At 43.3% G+C, this 16,892-nt stretch overlaps 1 protein-coding gene across 1 annotated transcript; it reads left to right on the top strand.

Moving 5' to 3' along the window:
* On the top strand, positions 1 to 13,695 carry LOC128718605 (beta-1,4-glucuronyltransferase 1). The gene is made up of 4 exons (XM_053812226.1): positions 1 to 9; positions 1,923 to 2,890; positions 6,612 to 6,765; positions 13,402 to 13,695. The coding sequence occupies exons 1-4, from the start codon at positions 1 to 3 to the stop codon at positions 13,693 to 13,695; spliced, it is 1,425 nt and encodes a 474-aa protein (XP_053668201.1).
* Positions 13,696 to 16,892: the final 3,197 nt, after the last annotated feature.

Raw genomic sequence — 16,892 nt, 5'->3', positions numbered from 1 at the left:
ATGTTTCAGGTAAGCGGTGTTATAAATTCTTAGTTGTTACACTTTGTTGACTGGTGAATATCAAAGAAACCTATTTGTTGCCTGTAGTCTTCGGCAAGTCCTGAAGGCCAAACAAGGACCATACAAGTGGGTGACCTAAATAACCTGATGTTATAGTCTTTAGAATTAAAGGCAAAGTTTCTTTATCATCTAAATAGTTATTTTGTTTATTACTAATCTACTAAAGTACTAAAGTACTAAAGTAACCGCACTATAACAATTATGAGCAAAATATGCTATTATCACGATCGGATGCTAGCAGTAAATAATATAGCTGTATAAAAATTCCCATTCCAGAAGCATAACGAATCAAAACAAGCCGCACGTATTCGGAAAGATTCTTGAATCTTCGAGGATTCATTAATCGGAGAGTATAAATTAATCATTTGAGAGTCCATTCCTGAAGCGATCAACTCCACACTATATAGTCATGCGAATGACTCTTCTCGAAATATTTCCTTGAAGATAACACTACTTTACACCACTTTACAACGGATGCATGTTTCAATCTTTCAGTATCACTCACAACCGAGATCATATGTGCATGCCTGATGACATGATGATGCATGATGACTACATTTTCATGTTCTATTTCACTCCTTCCATGATATTGAAATTGCAAAGCCAACCAAAATGACACTTCCTACCGCCTGAAGAACCTGCAGAACTCATATCCAACGTAACGATTCTTTTTTTTAATAACTCAAGATGTATCTCCACATTTTAACCCTCCACCAATGACGACAGTCCTTTGGCAGGCCCAATACTTTCTTTAACACCGGGCGCTGATTTATGAGTAACCGCGTGTCGATTGATGGGTCTCACACGCTTCGGCTAAAGCCCACCGTGGAGTAGTTCCTTGTTCCGTTTGCGCGTGAAAATTGCCTGCTCGATAATCCTGATTGATAAATGTGAAACCCAGCAACACCATTCAGTACCCAAGTCGCCATTATCACCGATCTACCCATCCGGGCACATCCTTTGTCTTCATTCTGTCGCGAAATTAAATAATGCAAGAATGACTAATCGCGTTTCATAATTCTCACGCCGTGGTTTGGGGTAAGATATTTTTGGGGCACCCAACAACAAAGCGTTAGCCAAAAAAGAAAACAGCGAACGTAACACTACCCCAAGCGAAAAAGTCGGCGCTGAATTATTCAGCGAATGCGACAGCCCGGTGTTTGAATAATCCCGCGATGATCAGTCGTGGCATGACTTGTTCACCTGGTTGGAAACTTTGGGCCGGCATTTCTTTTTTTTTCCTGGCAGGTTTATTTTTCCGTTGTTTTTCTTCACCTTACCGCTGTTGTTTTGCTGGCCGAAGGCAAAGAACAGTCTGTAATTCGGTGTATACGGGCGGGGAAGGCTGAGTTTCCGCATTCCGGGAATGTAAGGAAGGCTCGGGGACGCTGCTTTGCATTTTGATTAGTCGTCGCTTTACGGGCGTACAAATCCAACGTGTCGCGGCAGGTCGAAGGGATAAAAATCTTACGATGGGTTCAAATAAATTATGCAACAGTTGTCCCGGTTACGCTGCTCAATTTGTTCGCCCGGCACGGAAAAGCAATCATTCGATGGATGATTATTTGAAGGTGGAAATAATCGAAAATAAGATTACGGGAGTGGGGTTCGACGGACGATCGGAAGCGGTTCCAGGAGGGGGAAAGAGAAGAGCAGTAATGAAATAAGGCAACAAGAAAAGAAAGAAGGGAACCGTGTTGAGAATTTTGTTCGATTAGTTAACTATATTTACTTAGCTTAACGATGGGTTGCTCAGGAAAAAAAACCCACAAAACATTGATTATCCGCATGCTACTTCGAGCTATAGCCCTGTTGCCGTTAGATGAAATGATTTTCTATGCCCATTTCTCCAATATTCACAGACATGCCGCCTCTGGAATCTCAGTATTGCGAGCGTGCTAGCGTTAACACTGTCCAATGTGTTCCTTACGGTGCGGTTGCTGCACAGCGGAGACTGCAACCAGTACAGCAGCGCTGTGGACGAAGGCGTCTCGATGGTGCCGCGCGCCCCAATACTGACACCGGCCACCTGCCTCGAGTACGTGCTGGCCGAAAGTCTCGCCAACAGTACGGATAAGGCCGTCTTCTCCGGGCTGGATCTCCGGTTGGGACGCTGGGATACACGCCGTCTGTACAAGGTGTTCGACTTTGCGGTGGTAGGCGAACGATTCCCAGAACTGTCCGATAGTTACAGCGTGTGTCTAGCGACACAGAGCTCGCTAGAGAAGATATACTCGCTTGTCCAGGTGTCTCATCACTGGTCCGGACCCATCTCGACCGCGATATTTGCAGCCGGTAACGATGAGCTGTACCTGCTGCAGATCTATCTCTCCTACTTGCGGGCCTGCTTTCGACCGATCCGGGAGCGGGTTAGCTTTCATCTGGTGCTGCCAAAGGAGCGCGCTCCAACGCATCTGAAGAGTGTCCACGTAAGCGATTTCACCAAGTTCGATTGTGCCAAACCGGAAGCGACCCTGAACGATTTGCTCAAGCTGCGCAAACCGGACACGAGCAAGTGGCGCATCAAGAATCCGTACCCGCAGAACCATCTGCGCAATGTCGCCCGGAAGGGTTGCCAGTGCAGCCACGTGTTTCTGACGGACGTCGATATTGTGCCGAGCGTTAACTTTGCCGAGCAGCTGGACAAGTTTCTGCGGAAGCAGAAACCCCACCATCTGACGGCGTTCGTAGTGCCGACGTACGAGCTGGACGAGCGGGTACGGTTCCCGCGCAACAAGACTGACCTCATACGGCTGGCAAACAAGGGCCTGGCGCGTCCGTTCCATCACAAGGTGTTTATCTACAACCAGTTTGCGACGAACTTTTCCCGGTAAGTCAATTTCGGGGTAATATGTGCGGGTTTCACTTCATGTTGCTGCGTTTGAAGATGATCATCAAATGGGGTTAGAAAATGATTTCGTTGGCTGTTCTGTGTGTCAGACACCTGCTGGCATCATTATTTGGCAATGGCATGGAAAGATATCTTATAATTTATCGTAAGTCTCAGATCCCCTGTCCCCAGTGACAGAAGAGCATCGGATACTCGTCCCATCGACAACGACTCTGTAGCTCACGAGTGTTCTTCTCATGTGTCAAATTCCATCCATTTTCCCTGGATGCGCTGCTATACTACAGGTATACCTGGATCGCTACAATACCATCCCACAGAAGCTTAAACTCATGGAGTCGATCAGGATTTTATGTAGCTGAGTTCAAGGTTATAGTTTACTCTCTAGAAATGTCCAGTGTCGTGGTTACCACAATTAAAAATAGAGAATAAAGTCTTTTAATCCTATGGTTAAAGATCGTTTTACTCGTACCTTCCTTGATGGTTTCCAATTGTAAAAGAACTTCCTTAGCTTCCTGGTTCTGACTTCTACTCTAGCTTTGTTCGCAACGCTTAGGCTAAAACAAATCTTATCTTACAAACTAGTTAAGGGAAAGGAGAAAAATCCAAAACTACACAAAAGCACTAAGGATTACAAGGAGTCATTGATAAGTCTGATGCGGCAAGAAGTCATCCAGATTTTACTGCAAAGTTATAGAATAAAAGCTAGGAATTGTGGTGTCATGTTTTAGCGAATATCACGGATCCACGGATTTTAGCCAAGAACACGGAAATTTTTCACCGACAGTAGTTTTCGATTGTAAATAGAGTTACGAAACCACAAACACGGCGGATGGCATTGATGGTAAGTCTTCTCGCTTAACCATGACAGATCTTGACATTTCGGACAACGGTGTTTGGCTGTGTTTGAATCATCAGTAATCGCAAAATTAGACCATTATATTTTCCAAAATTCTCTTATAAGTTTTCTATTCCGGGGAAGCATCTGACCGGTAAAGGCGGAACTTGCTTATAATCATTATAAGCTTGCCCCATGAGCAGGCTAAAAGCTCACGATTATATTCAAGCTAGTGTTCATCTCGATATCAATCGGTCAAGCCACACCACCATCTACCATAACTAGCCAGGATTTATAGAGTGCCGTTTAGGCAAGCTGCCGCTCATAAAAACCTGCGAGAAGTAAATTGATTTTAGTATCTCATGACAAGTGCTCGGGGTTTTATGAGTGCGTGCCGTTGTTCTCGCCAGTCACACCCAGCTTCGTTACCGCGCTGATTGGGATTGGTGCGCCGGGTATTCGGTACCCGCTAGTACCCGCAATGGTGCAAATGACTGTTTATTCATTTATTTCATGTAACAATCACTTCGCTTCGATTTTCACGACCGACGGCGCGTAAAGAGAGGCACAAGATTTATTATTGCAAGGGCCATTTGCACTATAGCGTTATTTATCATCGCTTCTGATGCAATCATTAATTCTGCGTGCATGTGTGTGTGTGTGTGTGTACGTGTGAAGTGTTGCGACTTGTTCGCGTGACGTGCGTACTTTCCATCTCTATGAGTCTCTAAACGAACGTGAGGAAGTCGACAAAACCGAAACATACCAGGGCACTGGAGGGTACGTACATTTGCTACTTCCAATTGCAATGGAACGGCGATCGGTTAAAGGGAAGATGAATCTGACGTCGTCGGATCTGTCCACAAATTGTGGCCAGTCGGTACTGTGGTCGTTGGGCGTTACGAGTGCGCAATAAAACGGCGGCTATCCGAGCCGGTAAGAGCAGGGCAATAAAACAAGCTGATGGTTGCAATCGTGCTAAAAGTGAGAACCGTGTACGTGTGGCTGTGGGTATTCATCAGACGAGCCCGGTGATGCAAACGGCACCGGCGAACGGTTGGATCAGGACGAAAAAGGATTTAATTTTGCTTATTACGTGTCTGTGCGGACGATTTCCACTATGTGCAACCGCTCATCGGTACCGGGTTGTAATTGATTGTCTTGTGTGTGGCAATAGTGTGAGTCGGAATGGTATCTACACAAATGTTGATGGAAACCAGACTTGGCACAGTGATTGTTAACAAATAAATAGACGAATTAACACGTTTAGTTAGCAGCAGATATTTTCTCATCAAAAACAATTGTTGTAGCTTGTTCGGCTCAGTGCAAATCGATGAAAATGACAATATCGTTCATGTAGTTGCAAAAATAGGCACGAAAGAATTAAAAAAAAATATACATCGTCAATTTTACATTTTTTGCTAGGGATAATGATTTTAAATGAACAGCAAATGTTCCTAAACAGTTATTCCAGCAGTAGTAGAATCGTTAACATATTTTATTACGAAATATAACACTTATCTAAGGTATTTTATAATTACTGGTATACTCGAAAAGCTATACTAAAGAGCTTGTTCTATTGATTCCATATAAAAAAATTAAAAGAAACCGTTATTCAAAGTACATTAGCGTGTCACCCGTACATGGGTGACGCAGACTCCTTGGAAACTTGACGTGTCTCCCATATTTGGGTGACGCGGTACTGAACGTGGTAAAAGTTATTTGAAATATCGTATAAAATATCTTATCAAACTACAGCAATCAATAATCAATGATGCAAACAACCAAGAAATTATGCGCTTGCTTGAAGTGTTTCCGAACAGAAACTTTTTTAGTTGAACCATTTGGCAGGTTTATATACCTCTGCCACCATTAAACAATTAAGCCATTAAATGAACCTGCCGCTGGGTCGTTAACGTAGCCCGCGCACAGCATCAGTGGAAGACAAACGCGAGACGATAATATCTCATTGACGCCAGCGTGACCCTTTGCGAGCTACATTGACCGGTGAAGACTCAAGACTTCGGTTTTTCTCAGCCAAGGTTCAAAGTGAAGTTACGATAATTTATGCCTTGCGATGTGTTGCCATGGTTATGGACACCTTCTCTTCAATGCGACGTCTCCTTCCGGCACTGGGTTAATGCTTTATGCGATGCTCATCGGTTCGTTTGCGGTTTATTCCGGTGGCGCTTGGTTGGATGCTGCAAAAGCCGAACCGTTACGTTTGCCCCTTCAAATAAGTTCTCTAATTTAAGGGCTCGTAAAAGATGAGATGCTCAGATTTTCATGTGACCGTGGCCGTAATGCTGCGAGACTTGACACATGGGCCCACAACAAACAAGGGACCAAGTGGGACGGTTTTTTTTTTTGCGGTCCGATATTTGAAGATGTTTGGAGCCTCCATCTCTACGGCAAGCTACGAAAGCAATAAGTCGACGGGTAATGGTGCGAGAAAAGTGTACCCCTAGCCTGTTCGGAAGGGAAAATATTCTTAACCCAGATTTTAATACCTCGCCGAAAACGAGCTGTTCGAACAATGGATTTTTACAACATCGATCGCATAATTTTACCCCTGCTTTGGGGAGCCTTGGAGCTGACGACTTTGGAAAGGCTGAAAAATGGTACGTTAGACACTTTATGCTGAACTAGCATAGGGGGCAGCAGCTACCGTTCTTACCTAGCGGCAGAAGGGATCCACCGTAATTGCACGAGGTTTTTACGACCGGTTAGGAAGTTTTAATCGGTTAATGATCGATGAACCGGTCTTATGAAGCGATGACGTCCCATTTTATGCGCTGTACAGTTAACGCAATGTTCATATCTGCCATTTTTTTGGCTGCTTTTTTTCTTCTCTCTGTTTCACAGGTGGCAGGCAGACGTTTCCGAAAGCGACGAAACGAAGGTGTCGCACAATGTGACGAACTTTGAGTTTCTTTATGAACCGTTTTATGTTGCACCCGACACGGTACCGCCGCATGATGAGCGTTTCCTTGGTTACGGTTACACGCGCAATACGCAGGTAAGTGTTTCGGGTTTGGAAAGGGAATATTAAAATGTTCAGAGACTACTTGTGCTGGATGGGGCCATTCGAGCATAAAACTTGAGGAGCGTACCGTTAAGACTTCATATTAAACATTATCTTCATTTTGGTACTTATGTTGGTTTTTACGATGGTTGATATTTATTTTGGCAGGACATTAATATGAATTCTTTCTTGTGTTAGTAATTTATTCTTTATGAAATATAATACAAGACAAAACCAAACTTTAATGAAATGAAGGTTTCGGTATCTAGAAAAACGAAATGAAAAAAAACTTTCTCATAATGCTACCACGACCAGCCAGAAGTTGGCCGAAAAATAGCAACCTTGCAATAACATCAAAAACTATGCCTTCAGATCCAATAATCGGATTGTGCTTTAAGGCTTGCCGGGCTCTCCCGGCCAACAATGCGCGGCATCCGCATCCATACGGAAGGCTACAGAAATTAATTGTTGTCCGCGGCAGAAGCTCCAGGCATTTTGGCGAGTGTATAAACTTTTTTTTTTTGCTGTTCCTATCTCTTCCCAACTCGAACGCGTTTCAAACATCAACCGGTTCATTGATTCTGGAGAAATTTCCATCCATCGCATAAATCATCTTGCTCGCAGCAGCAGCAACGACTTGGCAACTTAATGCAGACTTCCAATGTCCGGACCGAACGTACCCCGCGTTCCAAAACTTCCCCACCACGGAAAACGGGAAACGGATAATCCGACCTGGTACGCACCGTTTGAAAATTAAAAGTTCCTTTTGAAGCCGCGCCTTTGCTGCAAGCCATTTTTTCACCCGATTTTCCCACGAGTTCCAGTGAGTGTGTGGTACGCATTGCCGGGGGGAGGCAGCATGTACCGCTTTTTTCTCCTCTGTAGAGCCGGCGCTTTCGTGTTCCACGTTCCGCTGGGATAATGGTTGGCCAGCTGCTTGAGCAAGACAAATCGCCATACTTGCGTGCGTTTTTCACCGCGTGAAGGCACTCGCCGCGCTTCGGTTGCACACTTTCGGCGATTGCAAATTGGCTATGGAAATTAGTTTCACGCCTGGATGAAGCTGCATACGCTCGAGTTGGCCTTTTTTGTCTCTTTCGTTCTCTCACTCTCCTTTCCCAGAGCCTGCAACATCGCCGTCCGAAGTGCACCGGGCATCGGAGTGGCTGCGGCTGATGGGCTGGCTTGATTTTGGTACGTATTTCATTCCAAAATGGGTGGCTAATCGCCCGACTCGGACCAACCCTGCGGGTAAGCACCTCTTCCGGTGAATTGCTGCTTCTAAATCTGTGTGCCGGAAGCACTCAAGTGCCAGCCGCAGACAATCGTGGAATTTGCACCGGCGAAACAATTCAACGACGGTGTCGTTTATGGTCGCCCGAAGCCGCCGAAAGTCGTTCTGTTGTTATTCCGTTTACGCTTGATTCTGGTTTGGTTTTTATTTTCGGTTAATTACGAACGATCCGGAGTGGATGTGCATTACGCCATTTTCGAGTTCTGTGTTACACGTTTGTGCAAGATTCGTGGAAATGTCGGTCGCTTTTCGTCTTAATCTGCCCGACTGCAATGCACGTCGTTGCTTCAGTATGAGTTTATAATTTTCATTACCATGCAAATGTATTTTGTGTGTGTGTGTCCTGATGAAAAAAGTTGTCATAATGTGACCGGTGACGAGAGTGCATTGCACTGTTCTTGTGCAACGTTGACGATGATGGATGTCATACTGTGGAATGAGCTTTCACAGCATACATTTTCTGCTGAAAATTTATGAAAAAAAATTAACTGAAAATGTTAACTTCACAATTTTCCACCATAATACTTTTGCAAGTGTTCTGAAGCTGAATTGAGTGTAATTCGGTGCTTTCTAGATAGTTGGATGTTTGAATGGACTAACATTTTCAGAATAAAATTACTTCCTCCAAGTTAGTAAAAAAAATGCTTTTGGAATGTTGAGTGTAGTAGCATACATACTTGCTACTACTCGACTACAATATCAATAGAACTTCAAATTTTCCCGCCATGGAATAGCTAAAATAAATATTCATCTATAACTGCAATGACAGATGCGTTCCAATCTTAAGTATCTTTAGCGCCAGCGCCGCTACCGAATACACCACTGGACCGCCCCATTGAGTAGAGTACAATGTGCGAATCCATATTCATTGGACGCGATTAATCCTCTGATGACCAATGGTTAATGCTGGGATTATTGAAAAAAACATGTATTTAACGTTCCTGAGAAATGGAATCTTTTCAGAGTTGTCGAATACTTGCGTTAATAATGCGTTCAAAATGTGGCATAGTGAACCAGAGGACGTTGGATCTACCCCTATGGAGAAAATACATTAATGGCGAACTATAAAGGATCATGTGCAATAGTCACACCATTGGAGTGACACTGATCGAAATTTAAATTGATAAATTGTGTCGGTTATTTGAGGCTTGTGCAGTATCTAATGCTGCTGTGCATCCCAAAACAAACTCTTTCTCTCTGAAACTAAATGAGACTAAGATGAAGCAACGAAGAATGTTTAGTGTATTGAATGGAACTTTCTGATAATAAAGCATGAATAGCAATAGGAATAAGATTCAATCGAAAATGGTGGTATTCCATAATGATAGATTTACGAAGGATTTGAATTATGGGTAAGACGATTTAGATGTAGTAATTGATAGGTCCTCTTTATACGATTTACTACTTAAAAAATGGTTTACAATCAGTTTTAGATATTTGTTGATGCGTTAAAGCGACACAGATTGTAAAATTTCCGACGCTTCCGTTAAAATTTTTGCTTCTTAATACTCACAGCATGTATACCAAATTAAATGAAATTTGGCTCGTTGCTTCACAAAATTTGCCAACCACTGGCTTCCATATTCAAAACGAACTGCAACATCTATTCGTTGGAATTGAAATGACAGGTTGGTGGTAGTAGAAGGAGTTTTGGTTATGCTGAGTTATATTGTTGCCTCTTTTTATTCTTCGGTTGCTTCAAGGACCATATTTTTTATTGCAAAACAAGCATCTCGTCAGGGTTAAATGCTTCCGAAACATGAAGCAAAACCCCTGTATGATTCACAAAATAGGTTCTACACACTGGTACATTATGGACATTACATTACAGTGGACAGTACATTATGGAAGAGATGTACATTTATGTATCTTCTAAATCTGCGAATCAAGTTATCCGATTAGAATACGTATGGAGGTATTTAATCATGTTGATCTACGGCCAAGCAAAGCAATGGTATAGGAGATCTGGTTTGCAGTAGCTAATCATCCGACTTACCTTGGACCAATTTTCATTCAGGCCATTTGTGACTTGAGCTACCCATAGTTGATTGCATTACGGAGTGCTTCATGAACTTAGATACTTAGAAAATTGTATCAACAAAGTACTCAGAATTGTAGAGAGCAGTAAATGCAAGATGATTACTGATTGACATTGTTAGGGACCAAAGAACAAATAGTGTAGTTCATTTTGTGAAAACATCAATATTTAGTGAACATCAAACAGACTATTTTTAGACATGCCCACAGACAGCAACTGTCGGTGCAATTGAATTGTTGTTTTGCAGATTTTACCACTACCATTACCGCCCGGTCGCACAAATTCGATCAAGCAAAGTTTATTTGATTTTACCCAAGTTCCAATCAGCTTACATGAATAATTTAAAAATCCAATTATTATTTCACCGCTTACCAGAGATCGGGGACCCATATCCCCAATATTCCGGAAAAACCAGACCCACCAACACGCCTTGACGGCTTGACCTTTTTTTTTTGCATTCGATAATTTTCCGATAATACCACCAACCGTGTAGAGCGTGGGTTTTTCCCGGTCGTTGCTGGGGTTTCTGTCATAAAGCGACTGCTTTAAAAATGTCCCATACGAAGGAAGCATCTCGTCTCATTTTGCGCCGTTGAAGCAATAAGTGGAAAGGACAGCATAAAAACCAGGCTCCGGGACCAGCAAAACAAGAGCTCCCGTAGACCCGACATGCCCGTATCGGTGAATACTGATGATCTCTTTAGTGGAGGTAAGATTCTTACCCCTTTATTGCTCGCTCCTCTGCAAAACGGGAAACATGGAAGAGAATTCCATTTTGAACCCCCGGCCGTCGGTACCGAAATCAGAAGCGTTCTTACGATATGGGTCCATTTTTTTGCAGCTTAGATTAAACTTGCAGAGCAGGAGGGAATGTGAAAATAGTCGATGACTTTGCCTCCCGAGGTGTAGTTTTTCCCGTAGTCATCGCGTACGGGATGGCACAGAGTGTGAGGAAGAGTCTGTGTGTGAGATTTGCTCCTTGCACTGGAGGCATTTAACTAGCGCGTGTTTGGAATTGATAAAAACTATATTAAAACCATTGCTCGGGCCATAGGTCGACCCGTGCGAAAAGAACCGGCACCAATGGCAAAGCCTTTGCCCCATCGCAAGCGACATCAGCTTCCGTTAGTGCGTTCCGTTCTTAAATTTCACAAAATAGCACTTTATGGCCGTGCGTTTGAATACAACCGGCAGAAAGCAGCCGCAGCAGTTAAGTGATGGGATGGAAAGTGTTCGAGCCATCCAGCTCCATAATTCTCCATCGGCTTGTGTTTGTTTTGTATGGGCTCGGACTGGTTGTTAGGTTCGTTACTTCTGGGGTTGTGCCAGGAATTTTCGGGCCGCCATCTTCGGAGGGAACGCAACGTAAAAATCTGTCCCCAAAATAAAACCTTAGCCACAAACACCGGATCGGAGGACAGGCGTTGGCATCGTTTTCGTTTGCACCAATAAATATTATATGATTCAATTTCTGTCACATTATGATAGTGGTGTTGTTTGTTTTATGGGTGAAGCGTGCGCTAACGCTTTGGCATTCATGGCGCTACTGTAAGACATTTTTTGATAGTGGAGAATCTAGCAGCGTAGTTAATTTATGTTTTTTTATATTCAATGATAACAAAGGGTATAAGAGCAAATGTTGTGATGCATTGTTTAAAAGCAAGCGTAGAATAAATTAAATAACAGAGCCTTCGGCGACGAAAAGAGTAACCAAAGGTTGAGGTCTCAAAAGTGCGTCAGACAGCTTCGCTCATCTCCGATTACGAGCCGAACGTAAAAAGTGCGTCCGTTTGCTCACTTTATAGCCGCTTCAAACCTGTAAAACAAGCCTCTCCTAATAGAACCTTTCGACTGATGGAGCAATTTTCCATTGTATGTTTGGAGATACTTTAGCTCTTTCTTCCTGCCAGCACGAAAACCCAACCCAAACCCGCAACGGTTTGATGTACCGTGTAACGCGTAGACGTGCCGGTTTTGCATCATGCATCCTGTGTCTTATTGATTTCTCCCGAAACGTTCGACACATTCGACCAATCGGAAGCCCGTTTATCGGGCATACATGCCGTGGACCGGGTCAGGCCTTTGGTTTGTTTAGATTTGGGTCTTGTTTTACGAGCGGCAGTTTTTTGGGACAGAAAGCGAAATGAAAAAAAAGCTTTACCTTTTGTTCTAAGATGCTGCGAAAAGGCATCTGCAGAATAAACAGTTCCCTTGGAGGAGGTTTTTTTTCTTTTCTGTCGATCATGATGGAAACGTGACCCTTTCGGGATGGAAAGGACACACGAGCTGACAATGAATGCTGAATGGACCGGCACTGTAGGGGAGTTCTGGAGCAGGGAAACGAAGGAGATTTTTTTTTTTGGGGTCGATGACTAGGTTTGACTGTTGTTTTATGTGCTTTACTGCTGACATAAACGGAGAAGCAAACATTTCACTGAAATATGACTATGAGTGATGTAATTTATCGTGTAAGTAGCGGATTGGGAAAAAAAACTTTTTCGTGTTGCCGACACATCGTAATATAATTTTTATTCACGTGCTGTTGGAAGAGTTATGTTAGGTTTAGAGGTTTTAAATAACATTCCCTTTTTGTAGAAAAACTTCGTTTACTTATTATGTTTGTTATAATTTTGTTTTTTTTATCTTCCATAGGAATTTTGTATGTCATTTTTTTAAATGTTTTTATTGTAGTTGAGGTTAATTTATTCTATCATCAGATTTTAAAAGTTAAATAATTGAAAAAAATTAGACTCAATAAAACAGGATTGAATTTGGGGTTTCATATACCTCAAAATGTGAGGAAGAAATTAATTTGTAGCTTAGGAATCAAATTGGATCCAATCCAAAGTCCAATCCCTAACGAATGAATTGATACTTTTTTTCCACATGAGTCATACGATACGACGTTCGAAGCCATCAAGCCATCTTCAGTTGATAGGCATGTTATGAAAATGTATTGCATAACTTCTGGCTTGTTTTTTTCTTCAATACACGGTAGACATCCAACATTAACTCATGCTGCATATTGAGCTGATACTTTTATACTTTCAAGTGCCTGTTAATAAAGTGCCCCACTGCCCCAATGCCCCCACACACAATGTTAATGTTTGCATAAATCAATAAATCAGTGCGATCAACATTACTAACTACTACCGATGCGCTTCCTCTGCGTGTTATATTCTTTCCTTCTTTTGTCCATCTTGTCCGATACTTAAACCACACTCAACGTAGCACAAGCTTCATGCAATACAATTTCCGTTCACTATCGATCCCTTATTCCGCACAAATCCAATTGCAGGTGTACGAAATGTTTGTGGCAGGCTATCAGTTCCAGGTGCTGACGCCCCTGTTTACCGTGCACTGGGGCCTGCAGAACAAAAAGAGCCGACCGGCGTGGCGCGAACGTCAGAACAACGTCAATCGCAAGTACTTCGAGGTGTTTAAGCGCGAAGTGTTTGCACGCTACCACAAGGATCCGCTGCGAATGCTGCTGCCGAAGAAGTCCCCGAAACAGCAGCACGGACCGGGTGCGGTCGGTCCGGGTATGGCCGGTGGGGCCGTTGTTGCGGTCGGTGCGGGGGAGAAGCATTAGGAAAGCAATACAGTACGAGGCCGACAAATAAATGGGAATGTTGCGTTATAGATAAACACGATTCAATCGTGTTGCATCGATGAGTACAGCAGTGAAACATGTAAATTAATACAAAAAAAACCGATCACAAATGAAGACATCACACGGCGCCGGTACAAATGATAGGTCCACCCGTTGGCAGTAAGGCATGTTGATAGCTTTTCACCGTTCCACACACTACTAGAGTACTCGTTCGCAAGGATGTGTTGCATGGAGCGAATGCAAGTAAAGGTTATTCTGAACGTGTAGCAGCGAGGCTCTAAGGCTTCTCTCCCTATTGTTCTCTTCGCTCTTCACATCCATGTTGTTTCTAGTGCCACCAAGCAAAGCAAAGTAAACGCGAGGAGGTCGTTTTTGCGAGCAAAGTACAGATAAACTGGCACGCAATAATTACTATCCAAAACATAATAAAACAATGTAATTTTTCGTTTATGTTCATTCGTTCCGGCAGCTAATAGCAAACTATTGGAAAAGGGAAACAAAAATAAAAGCAACGGTTCAAGCTTAAGCACGGCAACGCGGCAAAGTGAGTGAGACCAGCGCAGCGAAGCGTTTTCCAACTTTAGAGCTGTATTTCACGTGCAAATGGTGCAATTGTAGGTGTTTGGTTATGCGTCACCTCGTTTACAAAACATATTAGAAACTATAATCCCCGTACAAAGAATGCTACCACCAAGAGGTTTAACCGTACAGACGGGCAGCAAATGGCAGCCACCAGCATGGTTAGATAAATTGTATCCCAAACTTGATCTCACGCGTTGGAGAAAATCGAAGTCTTATGCTTTGTGCTAAATTGAAACTATTCCCTAGTGCTAGACTTATTTGTTGATGTTCGTCCGTTGTAAATAGGTATTTTGTAAGGCGTAGGATGTGACGAAAGTAAATGCCATAAATAAATGTGACGATTTTTGAATTTTCATTCGGAAGTTTTTTCATGCTCCCATTGAAAGGCTGTAAAATGCAATGCTGTTGGTAAGTATCGTAGTTTTTTAGAAATAGGTATAAGATACATTCGTTTATTATATAGTTGAATATTTTTTTCTACTAGAAAGATTTAATACAGGGAAATTGTGAAGCGGCAACCTTTGGAGACTCCATAATCGTTCAACAGCAAACAGTGACTTGGTGGACTGGTCATATCAATAGAATGACCCCAGACAATCAAACCCGTTCGTAGGGCAGAAGAGGAATAGCGAGTCTCCAATAGGTATTTATAGTACCCTTTTTGTAACTTTATTTATCCAAAGCTGGATAATCAATCTTGCGTATAGAGGTATTTCCCACATGGGATTGCACACTAGTTCTGGCAGGGTGATGACCACCGATGATGGCTAACTAGAACTAGACTCCCAGACAGACACCATTAGACCAATGACGGCATTAATTTCTGAGTAATTCAGAGGACTTCTAACACAGACCAAGTCTATCAGTGAGTAGAGGACTGATTAGTTGGACCTTAGTCTAGAGTTACTTCTACTCTGTGTGTTTTGACTTTACTAGCAAATACTCCAAAGCCTCTGAAGACAAATAATCACAAAATAATCTCTCGCAATCTTGACAACATTTACGATATCTTTATGTGAGGAATTTATAAAATTATCGCGAAATTTAGACAAAAGTTGCAAGTTTACATAACAAATTTATTACATTTTCCTCGTCTTCATAACATAACAAAACGTCGTCATAACAAGTCGTATTGTGAACCTCAATTGCTAGTCCAAATAGGATCAATGGGTGAAAAAAGCATACTACTGCCTTGAAGGGGTCATCGTCGAACAATTATGTCACTGATTGAGCCCAAAATTACGTCACTAAGCCGTATTCTTTATGTTGCATCAGTTTCACACAAATCAAACCAACCGGATAGGTTCGGTGATGTCTTCATCGAAGCCGTCAACGTGTTAGGCTCTCGGGTTTTGGGTACCCTCTGTGACCTATACGACGGAACCAATCCGTTGTGGGTGGCTAGGTGATTTAAATTAGATTTCCATCAAAGGCTGCAGGTGTAGCCCGACCTTTGTGGATATTGGTGAGGGATGGAATCGAATCGTCACTTATTCAGCTTCGAAAACGGTAGCACCTTCGTCAATCGACCGAACGTCTAATCAGGAGCGGCAAGTGCACTAAGGTCGTACCACCGGGTCCCCTGGGTGCAAAACACCAAGCCACATCATCATCATCATCTTGTCGTCCGTGTCGGTCCACCTTTTTGGCGGGCGTGTACGGTATCAGAGCTTAAGCAGGGTGACTTCTTCGCTGCTGCATGCCGTGCGACCATGGCGAACACATCGACACCGAATTAATCTGTGTGAAGATGCGTGTAAATTGGGTCAAGCGTGTAATTAATTGAAATTTGTGAATATCAATTGACGGTTAGATGCCTGGGACGGGTAGCCGGGTAGTTGGTGCAGGGCGGAGCATTGATTTAAAATGTGGTTTTGCAATGACCGTACCGGTTCGTCTTCGGTCGATGGGTGATTTAGCATTGTGGCCCAGCCCCAGCTGCCGATGAACGATGCTATGCGATGGCCCCGGGTTCCGTTCCTGGCCGTGCGAGCTTCCGGGGGGTTTGGTTGTGGTCACCCGAGGCCGCTTCCGTATCAAACACTCGGTATGCTTGCTTCCGCCAGCTATCGGCGTCTTTCCAGTCCAGCACGCACGGGCTAGCCCGAGCGGCTTTGGGTCCGGCTTTGAGACTGGATGTTGGAATTTTCACGCCCGACCACGCGTGCCTAGAAGCGAACATGCGTTCTGGAATCCACCGAACTCGACCGTACCACTTGAAACTATTGCAAAACGCATCGCTAGTAAAAAGAAAAGAATAGTAAAAACAAAGCGGAACCAATTCACCGCAACTAATACTTGCTTCATCGATGCACTTCATCCAATAGAAATCCCATTTTCGAGCAGCACATACAACATAAAACGGGACAGGAAAAAAAGACAACAACTCACAAACACACTAAAACTCAACCCGCTGTTTGGTCCTCTCGGCCTGAATTGCATCAGTGAATCAACCGGAGAGCTCTTCGGAGTGGTATTTTTTCGCGTTTTCCATCCCAAACGGAGGTCCACGTCCACGGGCGATATTTTTGTTTTATAGTGAAGTGCCCCTTTTCATCACCCAAAAAATGCATCGGCACTCGGTGCAAATCGCA

The sequence above is a fragment of the Anopheles marshallii genome, chromosome 2, assembly GCF_943734725.1.
Source record: "Anopheles marshallii chromosome 2, idAnoMarsDA_429_01, whole genome shotgun sequence".
Classification (NCBI taxonomy): Eukaryota; Metazoa; Arthropoda; class Insecta; order Diptera; family Culicidae; genus Anopheles; species Anopheles marshallii.
Note: the sequence above shows the minus strand (reverse complement) of the source record. Positions and strands in the feature narration are given on the sequence as shown.